Below are 14,359 nucleotides of genomic sequence, written 5' to 3' on the forward strand. Positions count from 1 at the left end.
AGTTGTGACGCGTGGCCTCAGTAGTTGCAGCGTGCGGGCTCTAGGGTGCGCGGGCTTCAGTAGTTGTGGCGCGTGGGGCCAGTAGTTGCAGCTCTCGGGCTCTAGAGCACAGGCTCAGTAGATGTGGCTCACGGGCTTAGTTGCTCCACAGCATGTGGGATCTTTCAGGACCAGGGATTGAACTCATTGTCCCCCGCATTGGCAGGTGGATTCCTAACTACTGCACCACCAGGGAAGTCCCCTAAGTATTTTTTTTTTTTTTGCTGTTACAAATGAGATTGTTTTCTTAATTTCATTTTCAGGTTGTTCATTGGTAATGTATGGTAATACAATTTATTTTTATATGAATATATTGTATATTTGTATATTGTATCTTGCAACCTGGCTGAATTCCTTTATTAGTTCTAATAGTTTTTTTTTGTCTCTTTTTGAGAATTTTCAATATACAAGATTATGTCATCTGTAAATAGAAGTTGTTTTATTTCTTCTTTTCCAGTCAGCATGCCTTTTATTTATTTTCCTTGCTAATAAACGCCTTGGCTAAAATCTTTAATATAATGTAGTGGAGATATGGTTGTGTGTTAACTCTTCTCTAAATGTTTGCTGTCTTTATTAAATGGTAATAGGGTATAAGCTATTTTTATATCCATCAATGTCGAAGAATGGTGATTTCATGAAATTAGTATCATCATAATTGTAGGACAGTGATTGGGGCTGTTTTGATCTACAAAACGTGTATCTTTTTTTTTGCGGTATGCGGGCCTCTCACTGTTGTGGCCTCTCCCGTTGGGGAGCACAGGCTCCGGACGTGCAGGCTCAGTGGCCGTGGCTGACGGGCCCAGCCGCTCCGCGGCATGTGGGATCCTCCTGGACCAGGGCACGAACCCGTGTCCCCTGCATCGGCAGGCAGACTCTCAACCACTGCGCCACCAGGGAAGCCCCCCCTTTTTTTTTTTTGATTGAGGAACGTTTTAATAATATCCCCTTTTTTTTTTCCTGTAGGTTTTCTCAAATAATGATGAAGGCCTTATTAACAAAAAGTTACCCAAAGAACTTCTTTTGAGGTAAGTGTAGATAAACTTTAAAGATTTCAGATATGATTCAGTCATCAAGTTCCAAGACAATCTTCTTTCTCACTGTGAGTCCATAGCTTAGAAAAACAGACAGAATTAGCCTAACTGACTTTTTGTTTTTGTTTTATAGAATGCTGTTCAGCTTGTTGTTAAATTTTACTTGGTCTAATCCAGAATGTACTAAGTATGTACGTAGCATTGGTCTGGATTCTTTTTGTAATGTGGTAAGTATTAATCCTCAGTAGGTGCCAGTGTTTGGGTATTAGTAGGTTATCTCAATGTAGTCAGTAACACGAGGAGAGATTATTAAGGTTGTGAGCTCCTGAAGTCATAGACATTTAGATGTTTTCTGATCAATAATTACACCATATGTTCTTACTGAGCACTTAAAATGCTATCAGCCCAAATATTGGTGTTTTTATTCACTTTATGAGAATTATGTGCTAAGTGACACTAGTATAGAACAGGCTTTTTGTGCTTTATTTTTAGCATTACTGAATATACAGTTAATGGTATTTTGCTTGTCGTTTTGGGAAGTAAAGCTATCAACCAACATTTGTTGAACCTAAGGCACTGCAGTTTCCTTTAGTACTCTGCAAGCATCAAGCAAATCTTATTTAATTTTGGATGTTATATTTTAATTGTTAACAAACAATTAATACATGTACACATGGTAATCTTTGAGTGGCATTTCCCAAACTCTTCATATCACTGATATTTCACAAAACAAAACAAAAAAACAGGTTTTGTGATCAAGTAAGTATGGGAAAAACTGGATTAATAAAACCAGTTTCTTTACTACATGACCTCTCAGAGCCCTAATAGGCTAATATGCATGGTGATGCTCCCAAATGAATAGTTGTGGCATTTCAGACTTACTGACCATGGAACGCTTTTAATATTCCTTGGAAAATTTTTTGGGAAATGCTTATATATAGTAAGAGATTGAGCAGCTTACTATGTTCCCTGGCTGTGCTAAATCTCATTTTAACATTTAGGGGATGAGTATGAATGTGTGTTTTGTTTACATGTTGGAATCCATCACAGTCGCTCTATAAATGCCACGGATTGCTCACCTTTTCCACCTTGTATTTTAGACTTTTGTTCTTGAGTCAGGAATGCGGTGAAGCTTTAGGGTCTTTGTGGTGGTGATCACATTTTAGGGGCTTCAGGGTGGCATTTCATTAGTCATCAGGTGTTGTTTGACACTGTTGCCTGAGCTCATTCTACTCAGTTAATAAAGAAGAAAATTAATTCATGGCAGGATCACGTGAAAAATACAGCAGTTATGTTTTATTTCAACAAAATAAATATTTGTTTAATTAAGAGAGAATATTCTTTGGCATTTTAGACCGTTTTAAAGTTAAGAAAGTGGTAACAAGGAAGGGATGATCTGTTTATCACATAAACCCAGAGGGTCTTAATCAAGCATCGTAAGCTGTTAGAACCAGTGTGGTTAGGGTGGGCTGGCTGTTACTATGTAGTGGTCGGCGATGCCATCCACAACAGACCACAGAGTGAGTGATGTTTCCCAGAATTGTGCAATGTTTCATTCTTGGTCTGAACATTTTTCTAGCACAGACATCAAACTGTAATGTGAATATGTCATTTTTACCCTGGGGACTCATAACCAGCTTCAGGCCAACCCACGTTAGTCATTTAACACTGGAGTGTGATTAAACTCCACCCTTCTCCTGAATACTGCTGCTATTTTGACTCAAGGCTGCTAACTTAATATTCTTTCCCTTTTGGTAGGGTTAGCTTTTATACTGTACTCAGCCATGGTACTGTTTCTACCTACTGACCAAAAAGGGCCGGGGCGGGGGGGGGCGGGGCGGGTGTTGGAATTACGTCACTTTCCGTGCTAGCGTGATTACTGAACTGCCGTTTTAGAAATATTAGTTCTTTTAAACATCCATGATGGACCCAGCTTTCAAAAATCCTGGAGTCATAGTTTTTGAATTATGCTAAGGCTCATACATAGATCATTTTTAAAAAAGAATTGTCATTTGGGAGCAAATGTTCATAGATTTGCATTCCCACTTCTGTTCTAATTTTGGAGTCTGTAAAGGGAATTTAAATTTTAAAGTACTGCCACAACAGGTCTTCTCTGACTCTTCAGTCTCAAAACTAACTCTAGCCAGATATTTATTTTTGTTGGTCTTTAAATCATTTCTGCCATTTTACTCTCAGGCTTTCTATTCTCAATAGTAGCAGCTCTCCCCTTTCCCGGCTACCCTTTTTAAGCAAAATTTTGAAGAAGGGTTTGAGCCAGGTTACCAAAGCAGACATCTTCATCGTTCGTTAATTCCACAACAAAGTGATTTAGTGCTACAAATTCCCCACCTCATGGAGCTTAAGTGTTGATTGGTTTGGCTAAGATAAATGATGTCTTCATACTTTCAGTCTGTCTTTTTTTTTTTTCTTTTTGCGGTATGCGGGCCTCTCACTGTTGTGGCCTCTCCCGTTGCGGAGCACAGGCTCCGGATGCGCAGGCCCAGCGGCCATGGCTCACGGGCCCAGCCGCTCCGCGGCATATGGGATCCTCCCAGACCGGGGCACGAACCCGTATCCCCTGCATCGGCAGGCGGACTCTCAACCACTGCGCCACCAGGGAGGCCCTCAGTCTGTCTTAGGCTTACATTTTTACTTCATATAGTAGACTTCTTTGTGACAGAGCAGACTGTTGTTCCTGTTCTCGTTGAATTCCTATTTACTTTCAGTCTTACTTCATCAATAGGTGTGAATTCCTTGAGTTTATAATAATCTTATTTGCTTGCAGCCAAGGTCATTTTCTCTTCTGCCATTTTTTACTGCATCTGTTACCACCCTCTTAAATTCTCTGCTAGCTTCCATTACTGATCATATCAAGTGAAGCTTCAGCTTACCCTCTGGAACTGTTAACAAACCTGGAACTATGTGATTTTTTAATTTTTTTTTTTAATGTTTATTTATTTATTTATTTATTTATTTATTTTGGCTGATCCTGGTTGTAGTTGCGGCACTCGGGATCCTCGTTGCGGCACTCGGGATCTTCGTTGCGGCATGCGGGATCTTTTAGTTGCAGCATGCTGACTTCTTAGTTGTGGCATGCATGTGGGATCTAGTTCCCCAAACAGGGATCAAACCCAGGCCCCCTGCATTGGGAGCGTGGAGTCTTATCCACTGGACCACCAGGGAAGTCCCTGGAACTATGCACTTTTCATCTTTCTATATCACTTTGAATCCCCTCAGAAAAATCTGAGTTTTTTTTATGTGATCATCTTATTGCTAGTTTTAAGACTACCCGATATTATTAATTCACAGGTCCCTTCTGCTACCCATTTTTAGTTTGTTACTTAACAAGCTTTTACGTTTGCTTTTTCTATCCAGCTTTCACTTATAAATTAAAGATATTCGAGTTCTCCCTCTCTACCTTTCACTCTCACACAGTTCAACAAATAGCTTGTAATTTTACTGTTCCTGGGGAGTCAGTTATATAATGCTTATAACAATGGGAATATGTAGTTTGTTGTAATCTGTGTATCTGTTAGTGAGTTGGGTTCTCCTTGCATGTATTTGTCCTCGTTGTTATTGTCTGTATTAGTTTTGGAGCCAAACTTGCTTGAGATTTCAGCTCTCCCCATTTACTAGTTGTGTGACCTTAAAGTGACTTCATTCTCTGGGCCATAATTTCCCAAATCTGTAATAGTAATAGTTCTTACCTTAGGGGGTTGTTGGCTGGCTCTGAGTACCTGGCGTTCAATAAATGTTAAATAAATGTTATCTCTTATTATTATTTTTAAAAAATATTTATTATTTATTTATTTGACTGCGTCAGGTCTTAGTTGCAGCATGCGGAATCTTTCGTTGCAGCACGTGGGCTTCTCTCTAGTGGCGGCACGTGGGCTTTCTAGTTGTGGCACAGGCTCTAGAGTGCACAGGCTCAGTAGTTGTGGTGTGCGGGCTCATTAGTTGCAGCACATTGGCTTAGTTGCCCTGCAGCATGTGGGATCTTAGTTCCCCAACCAGGGATCGAACACGTGTCCACTGCATTGGAAGGTGGATTCTTAACCACTGGACCACCAGGGAAGTCCCTCTTATTATTATTAATTAATATCAATTTTGGATCTCTGAATTCTTTTTTTTTTTTGCCGTACGCGGGCCTCTCACTGTTGTGGCCTCTCCCGTTGCGGAGCACAGGCTCCGGATGCGCAGGCTCAGCGGCCATGGCTCACGGGCCCAGCCGCTCCGCGGCATATGGGATCCTCCCAGACCGGGGCACGAACCCGTATCCCCTGCATCGGCAGGCGGACTCTCAACCACTGCGCCACCAGGGAGGCCCTGGATCTCTGAATTCTTAATAAATACTGTTGACAGTGCAGTTGGTTTTAATACAAACAACTGAAAAAAGCAAGCTGTCCTGATATGGATCTTAACATATGCTACTGCTAACAGTCTCAGTAAAATACCTGATTATTAAGTAAGTTAATGTAGCCTGGTGCTTCATTTCATCAACCTACACTAATTCAGTCTCAATGGAAATTGCATACTACCATCTGACATTAAACTGACAACTACTGGAGCTTGAGCAGAATAGTGGTGGTATTATGACAACTGTTAAGTATTTTGTATTATAAAAAAGGCGGTCTCTTGGAAGGAACCATTCCTCTTTTGAGAAAAGTCTTATTTGAGCAAATATTGGCTCACAACTCAGATTATAAATTTTAATATTAATTTGTTTGACCTTAAGTTTTTACTTCTGTTATGGTTGCTCTCAAGTGCTAGTGATTAAATGAAAATGCATGTAAACTTCATAGGAATAGGGAGTGCTACATGTAGTAAATATTTTAAAACGTTCTGAGAAGACATGGCTCTTGTTAGTAATAAATAATAAAGAAACCTCTTATTAGACATATTTTTAAAAACTAAATCACTGTTATCTATATAATTTTCTTTCCTTTTAAAATGCATGTGGGGGGCTTCCCTGGTGGCGCAGTGGTTGAGAGTCCGCCTGCCGATGCAGGGGACACGGGTTCGTGCCTCGGTCCAGGAAGATCCCACATGCCATGGAGCGGCTGGGCCCGTGAGACATGGCCGCTGAGCCTGCACGTCCGGAGCCTGTGCTCCGCAGTGGGAGAGGCCACAACAGTGAGAGGCCCACATACAGCAAAAAAAAAAAAAAAAAAAAAAATGCATATGGGGACTTCCCCAGTGGTCCAGTGATTAAGACTCCGAGCTTCCAATGCAAAGGGTGCGGTTTCGATCCTTGGTTGGGGAACTAAGATCCCACATGCCGTGCGGAATGTCCAAAAAAAAAAAAAAGTATGTGGATCCATGACAAAATTAAATCCTGATGATATTTGTTGGCTTGATGAAGGAAGATTTGATTGCCTCAAACAGGAGAGGTGAGGCTAATCATTTTGGGCAAATGAAATCAACTACATAATTACCTATAATTTGGCAGTTTTACTAGTTTGCTAGGGAAAATTATAAAATGACAGTAAAATTACAAGCTATTTGTTGAACTGTGTGAGAGTGAAGGATAGAGAGGGAGAACTCGAATATCTTTTAATTTATAAGTGAAAGCAGGATAGAAAAAGCAAATGTAAAAGCTTGTTAAGTACAAACTAGAAATGGGTAACAGAAGGGGTCTGTGAATTAATAATATTGGGTAGTCTTAAAACTAGCAATAAGATGATCAGATGAAAAAAAAAACCTCATAGATTTTTTCTGAGTGGGTGTTCTTGCCTGCTGGTTGGTTGCAGCACTCCATGGACTTTTTCAAGGACTGGTACCTACACCTCCTGCTGCCTGTGATGCCTTATATATATTCCAAGGCAGCCTAACAGGTAAGATGATCTTTTGGGGGTACATATTATGAATTCATGTTTAAACATCTATGCAGATTTTTCTTTTTTGTTAAAGAGGTTGTTTTGGTTTGTTCATTTTTATTGTTATTTATTTATTTATTTATTTATTACCGTGCATGAGGACCAAATTAACATGTGTTGAAATCAGATGCAGAAGCTTAAAGACCCTTCCTCTGTATACTATTATGTACTATTTTAGGGTTGACATCTAAGTCCACATCATGGCAGAGGCAAATCTTCCTTAGTCTCGGTTGGGGTTATGCTTATACATTAGAACTCTGATGATGCCTTTGGATTTTTAAATCTACATTGAGGTGGCATGAAACACCAGTAGAGCTCCACAGATAGGAAGGATGGAACTAGTACATTCTACTCCAGAGCTTTATCCCTGGAAAGTTATATTAGAGACCTGTTAATTTAAAAGCTGTGAATTCAGTAGTTAAAACAGAAAAGATTGGGAAGTTTGATTCTTTGAATAGTAAAATATGGCAAAATATACCATACCAAAGATAAACAGCATAGTGGTAGGTGAAATAATTTGAATACACATTATAAGCAAAGGCTGTCTTCTTCAACATACACGCACACACACACACACACACACACATCAGTTCTTAAAAATTATTAAGAATGAGGTGGATTAGCTCTTAGAAAAAGTTTGAAGAGGGTCTGAACAAAGGGAGAAATACAAATGGCCAATAAATGTATGAAATTCCACTCGCTCCGAGTGGAATTGCTGGGGGTCATAGACTGTACACGTATTTAACTTCATATAGTAATGTTTTTCCAAAGTGGTCTTATCAATTTGCGTTCATGCAGACAATGGCTAAGAGACTCAGTTGAGTTGTTCCTTTCAAAAATTTAGTGTTTTTGCATGTCTTAAGTATAGAATAGCATCTCATTGTGCTCTTATTTGAATTTCCCTGAATTGTAGTAATGTTGAGCATCTATTTGTATGTTTATCAGTCACATGTATTTCCTCTTCTGTGAGATGCTTGTATATATTTTTTGCTTATTGGGTTGTTACTGGTTTGTAGGAGTTGTTTTCTTTCCCTTTCTTGTTTTTAATACTACTGTATCATCTACATCTTTTCATCCAGTTTTTTCAAATAGTGTTTCCATTTGATAATCTTTGTAAGAGGATAATTTGGGGTTTTAATGATTAAAACAAGTATTTTATTCACTGTGATTATTATTATTGTGATTATTATTTCAACTTTCTATTTTTTAATTTCTTTTTTATCTTACTAATTTTGCTTCTCTCCTCCTTAAAACCTTTCCTGTTGCCTTTAGTGTAAAGTCCACGCAAATTGTTATGACTTAAATTATTCTCCCAGAACTGTCCACTTATTATCTCTTACTCTATCTCATCTCTCACTCTTTTCCAACTTCCTTGTAAACTCTGGCAACTCTGAGTTACTTCCAGTCCCTGAAAATGTCGTTCTCTAATTTGTTCTCTCCCATGTTCATTCTCCTTCTTGAAAGTGCCAATTTTTTTTAAAATTCATTTTTTATTGAAGTGTAGTTGAATTACAGTGTGTTAATTACTGCTGTACAGCAAAGTGATTCAGTAATACATATGTGTACATTCTTTTTCATATTCTTTTCCATTATGGTTTATCACAGGGTATTGAATATAGTTCCCAGTGCTATACAGTAGGACCTTGTTGTTTCTCTATTCTATATATAATAGTTTGCATCTGCTAATCCCAAACTCCCACTCCATCCCTCCCCTCCCCCCACCCTTGGCAACCACAAGTCTGTTCTCTCTGTCCCTGATTCTGTTTCTGTTTGTAGATAGGTTCATTTGTGGCATATTTTAGACTCCACATATGTGACATTATATGGTATTTGTCTTTCTCCTTCTGACTTACTTCCCTTAGTATGATAATCTCTAGTTGCATCCGTGTTGTTGCAAATGGCATTATTTCATTCTTTTTTATGGCTCCATTGTATATATGTACCACATCTTCTTTATCCATTCATTTGTTGATGAGCATTTAGGTTGTTTCCATGTCTTGGCAATTGTGAATAGTGCTGCTATGAACATAGGAGTACATCTGTCTTTTTGAATTGTAGTTTTGTCTGGATATATGCCCAGGAGTGGGATTGCTGTACCCCATTGTACCATTATCATATGGTAATTCTGTACTTAGTTTTCTGAGGAACCTCCATACTGTTCTCCATAGTAGCTGCACCAACTTGCATTCCCACCAACAGTGTAGGAGGGTTCCCTTTTCTCCACACCCTCTCCAGCATTTGTTATTTATAGAGAAAGTGCTAATCTTTTGCTCACCCCTTCTTTCACCTAGTTCAACCTAAGGCTTTCCCTAAGTTTAGGGCCATGTCCTCTCCCTCTTGAGTGTGTATATAGGTTCTTTAAACATGTTATAATTTCTTGTGTTTGTCCTGGATTTTATGTTGCATAACACAGTAAATCTAATCTTTTTTTTAAATTGATATTTTATATATATATATATAAATATAAATATATAGTTGACATAGGTATACAATATAATGATTTGATATTTGTACATACTGCACAGTGATCACCACAATAAGGCTAGTTAACATCTGTCACCGTACATAGTTACAGTGCTTTTTTTCTTGTGAGGAAAACTTTTAAGATTTACTCCCTTAGCAGCTTTCAAATATGCAGTACAGTGTTATTACCTGTAATCACCATGCTATATGTTACATCCCCATGACTTATTCATGTTATAACTAGAGGTTTGTACCTTTTGACCCCCTTCACCCATTTTGCCCACCCTCCCACCACCTCTGGCAACCACAGATCTGTTCTCTGTATCTATGAGCTCAGTTTTGTTTTGTTTTTTAATCTAGATTCCACATATAAGTGAGATCATATGGTATTTGTCTCTCTCTGTGTGACTTATTTCACTTAGCATAATACCCTTGAGGTCCGTCTGTGTTGTCACACATGGCAAGATTTCATTCTTTTTTATGGCTGAATAATTTTCATATATATATCTGTATCTCACATTTTTCAATCCATTCATCCATTGATAGACACTTAGGTTGCTTCCATATCTTGGCTGTTGTAGATAATGCTACAGTGAACATGATAGTGTGTATCTTTTGGGTTATGTTTTCATTTTCTTCAGATAAATACCCACAAGTGGAATTGCTGGATCATATGGTAGTTCTATTTTTAAATTTTTGAGGAACTGCCATACTGTTCTCCATAGTGGCTGCACCAATTTATATTCCCCCTAATAGTACCCAAGGGTTCCTTTTTCTCCACATCCTCGCCAATACTTATTTCTTGTCTTTTTCATAGTAGCAATTGCAGTAGGTGAGAGGTGATATCTCTCTGTGGTTTTGATTTTCATTTCCCTGATGATTACTGTTGTTGAGCATATTTCATGTACCTCTTGGCCATTTGTGTGCCTTCTTTGGAAAAATGTCTATTTAGATCCTCTGCCCATTTTTTTTTTTTTTTTTTTTTTCTTTTTGCGGTATGCGGGCCTCTCACTGTTGTGGCCTCTCCCGTTGCGGAGCACAGGCTCCGGATGCGCAGGCTCCGGATGCGCAGGCTCAGCGGCCATGGCTCACGGGCCCAGCCGCTCCGCGGCATATGGGATCCTCCCAGACCGGGGCACGAACCCGTATCCCCTGCATCGGCAGGCGGACTCTCAACCACTGCGCCACCAGGGAGGCCCTCTCTGCCCATTTTTAATTGAATATTTTTTTTGCTATTGAGTGGTATGAGTTCTTTATAGATTTGGGGTATTAACTCATCAGATATATGGTTTGCAAATATTTTCTCCCAGTCAGTAGGTTGCCTTTTCATTTTGTTGATGGTTTCCTTTGCTGTGCAGAAGCTTTTTAGTTTGATATAGTCCCATTTGTTTATTTTTGCTTTTGTTGCCTTTGCTTTTAGTGTCAAATCCAAAATATCATCTCCAAGACTTAGGTCAAGAAGCTTACCCTCTGTGTTTTCTTCTAGGACTTTTATGGTTTCAGGTCTTACATTCAAGTCTTTTCATCTGTTTTAAGTTAATTTTTGTGGTTGTAAGACAGGAGTCCAGTTTCATTCTTTCACATATGGCTGTCCAGTTTTCCCAGCACCATTTATTGAAGAGACTGCTCTTTCCCCATTGTATGTCTTGGCTCCTTTGTCATAAATTAATTGACCATATATGTGTGGGTTTGTTCCTGGGCTCTTTATTATGTTTCATGGATCTGTGTATCTGTTTTTATGCCCAGAACATTGTGTACATTAGTATATATGTGTGTATGGGAGTATGTGTATTGGGCATGTTTATTTGTGTATGGGAATGTATCTGAATGTGTACTTATGTGTGTGTATGCATATGTATGTGTGTGTGGGAACATTCAAGGCAGAGGAAACAGTTTGCAAAAAATCACGCTGTATTTGGGAAATCTTGCACAGTTTAGTTTCCTTCTACTCTTGGCCCATATATATATTTATTTGTGCTTAGTTGGAAGTGCATGGAACATAGCATTTTCCTCTGAGCTTTTTCCTACCTAACATTTAATGATTACTCTCCCCTATTACCACATACTTTTCATAATTACCACTTCAATGGCTGCTTAATAGTCCATGGAATTTATAAGTCATGATTTACTTAAACTTTTTGTTGCTTTTTAAAAATTTTAGATAATGCTGAAATAACCACTTAAAATTTTTTGTTTTGTTGAATTATTTCTTTATGATAACTTCCTGAAGAGGAATTACTGGATCAAAGGAGGAGAACATTTTTACAGCTCTTGATAAAGCCAGTGTTTCCAAAGGTGGTAACAGTTTTTTAAAAATATGTATTTGACATATAACATTGTATAAATCTAAGGTGTACAACATGTTGATTTGGTACATTTATATATTGTAATATGATTGCCATTGTAGTGTTAGCTACCTATGAACACCACATAATTATCATTTATTTTTTGTGATGGGAATAATTAAGATCTAGTCTCCTAGCATGTTTTGTCTTAATACTACAGTATTGTTGTCTATAATCACTATACTGTTTATTAGATCTCTAGGACTTATGTATTTACTAGTTGCAAGGTTGTTGTATCCTTAAACAGCATCTCTACTATTACCCCTCCCCCCAGACCCTGGTAACCACCATTTTACTCTGTTTTTATGAGTTTGTCTTTTAGGTCCACATATAAGTGATATCGTACAGTATTTGTCTTTCTCTGACTTATCTTACTTGGCGTAATGTCCTCAGAATCCATCCATGTTGTCACAAAGGGCAGAATTTTCTTCTTTCTCATGGCTGAGTAATATTTCATTGTAAGTATTACCACATCTTTATCTGTTAATTGGTTGACAGGCACTTACGTTGTTTCCATATCTTGGCTCTTGTAAATGATGCTGCAGTAAACATGGGAGGCCATATATCTCTTCAGTATCCTGTTTTTATTTCATATACCCAGAAGTGGAATTGCTGAATCATATGGTAATTCTATTTTAAATTTTTTCAGGAACATTCATATTGTTTTCTGTAGTAGGTGAACTAATTTACATTCCCACCAACAGTGTACAAGCATTCCCTTTTCTCTACATCCTCTTGTCTTCTTGATGACATTGGTTTTATTATTTTCTATTTTTTTGTTTTCTTTTTTTTAACAATTTCCACTCCTAGCTTTTTAAATCCCATTCTTTGTCTTTCTTTGGGTTAACTGTGTTTTCTTTAGCTTGCCTAAGTTGGACATTTAGCTCGTTATTTTTCAGCTCCCTCATCTAATAGTAGATAAGTTCTTTGAGCGATAGTCTCAAAGCTCTACTTCTGTTGAATTTCACAAGTTTTGAAGTTTAGTGTTTCTTTTTACTATTCAGTTTCAAGTATTTATCAATTTCCATTATTGCTTCTTTGAAACATTTTTTCTTAAAAATGTTTTTATTATGAAGTATAATATATAGTTGGAGAACCACACAAAACACAAATATTAGACAAATATCCTAGCCATCACTTAGGTCAATAAATAAAACTTTGCCAGTCACCAAACAAGCACCTCCATTTCTCATCCAAATGATAACTGCTTCCCTCTCCAGAAATAACACTTTCTTGACTTTTATAACTGTCACTGTATTTTCATTTCTTTATAGATCTGTCATCCATATGTGCATCCCTAGTCATTACAGTTTAGTCTTGCTCATTTTTTTTTGGCGGTTCTATAGCTTTATTTGACAATCAGCAGTTAGTTCTCATCTATATCAACTGTCTTTAGATTTTTGAAAATGGTGACAAATACATAGGTAACCAACATGTAGAGCTTGTTTGGTGAATCTTCATCTTCATTACATTTTTCTGGACAACCGCACACAGGTACGGTATGGGACAGTCCTTATTCCTTTGGCCCAGACAGCTTTGTTGAGCCTGGTGTCAGTGCATACATCTGGAGTTCCCGTCTCCTTCATGGTGAATGTCTGGATTTCTTTGAGTGCCTGAGGGGCACGCTTCTTGAAACCCACTCCATGGATGTGCTTATGAATGTTGATAGTGTATTCTGTGGTTACCACGTCGTTGATGGCAGACTGGTCCTCCTTCTTCTTGCCACCCTTCTTTGTGGGAGTCATCTTGCTGGGCTCCAGTTGGAAAAAACAGCTAGTCTTGCTCATTTAATAAATCTTTAAGTCTCTGATAATCAGCAGATCTCCTGTCCATCTCTTTCTGTTCTACACATTTTATCTGTTGAAGAACTTGGGTTATTTGATATGTATTGTGGAAGTTCCCACAGTCTGGGTTTTGCTAATTGCAGCCTTATGGTGCAATTTCAGCATGTTTCCTTTATCTGTATTTCTTGGAAATTGACAGCTGGATCCAGAGGTTTGATCAGACTCAGGTTCTATCCCTTTAGTAAGACTATGTGGTGGTGTGTTCTTTTATTAGGAGTTACACACTGTTTGGTTTCCTTTTTTTGTGCTGGCATCTATGTATGCTTATTGCCTAGATCATTAACTTATTGGGGCTGCAAAATGATGATATTCTGATTCTTTTTCTTCATTTATTAGTTGTAATGCCTTTTAAAAAATTTTTATTGGAGTATAGTTGATTTACAGTGTTGTTAGTTTCAGGTGTATAGCATAGTGAATCAGTTATATAGCCACTCTTTTTTTTTTTAGATTCTTTTCCCATATAGGCCATTACAGAGTATTGAGTAGAGTTCCCTGTGGTATACAGCAGGTTCTTATTAGTTATCTATTTTATATAGTAGTGTGTATATGTCAATCCCAATCTCCCAAATTATCCCTACGCCTCTTATCCCCTGGTGACCGTGTTTGTTTTCTATATCCATGACTGTACTTCTGTTTTGTAAATAAGTTCATTTGTACCCTTTTTTTTAGATTCCATGTATAAACGATGTATGATATGGAATGCTTTTATAAAGAATTACTTCACTTCTGTTTGATTACACAGTGCTACAGTTTATATAGAA

At 38.0% G+C, this 14,359-nt stretch overlaps 1 protein-coding gene and 1 pseudogene across 2 annotated transcripts in view; one reads left to right on the forward strand and one right to left on the reverse strand.

Annotated features, from left to right (window-relative positions):
- The window catches only part of FBXL2 (F-box and leucine rich repeat protein 2), a 91,510-nt gene that overhangs the window by 17,498 nt on the left and 59,653 nt on the right, over positions 1 to 14,359 (forward strand). For both annotated transcript variants that reach the window (XM_060111030.1, XM_060111028.1), the window contains exon 2: positions 1,003 to 1,064. In XM_060111030.1, the coding sequence (XP_059967013.1) occupies positions 1,003 to 1,064 (62 nt within the window). The remainder of the gene's footprint in view (positions 1 to 1,002; positions 1,065 to 14,359) is intronic.
- On the reverse strand, positions 13,121 to 13,508 carry LOC132497505 (large ribosomal subunit protein eL31-like; annotated as a pseudogene).

The sequence above is a fragment of the Mesoplodon densirostris genome, chromosome 10, assembly GCF_025265405.1.
Source record: "Mesoplodon densirostris isolate mMesDen1 chromosome 10, mMesDen1 primary haplotype, whole genome shotgun sequence".
Classification (NCBI taxonomy): Eukaryota; Metazoa; Chordata; class Mammalia; order Artiodactyla; family Ziphiidae; genus Mesoplodon; species Mesoplodon densirostris.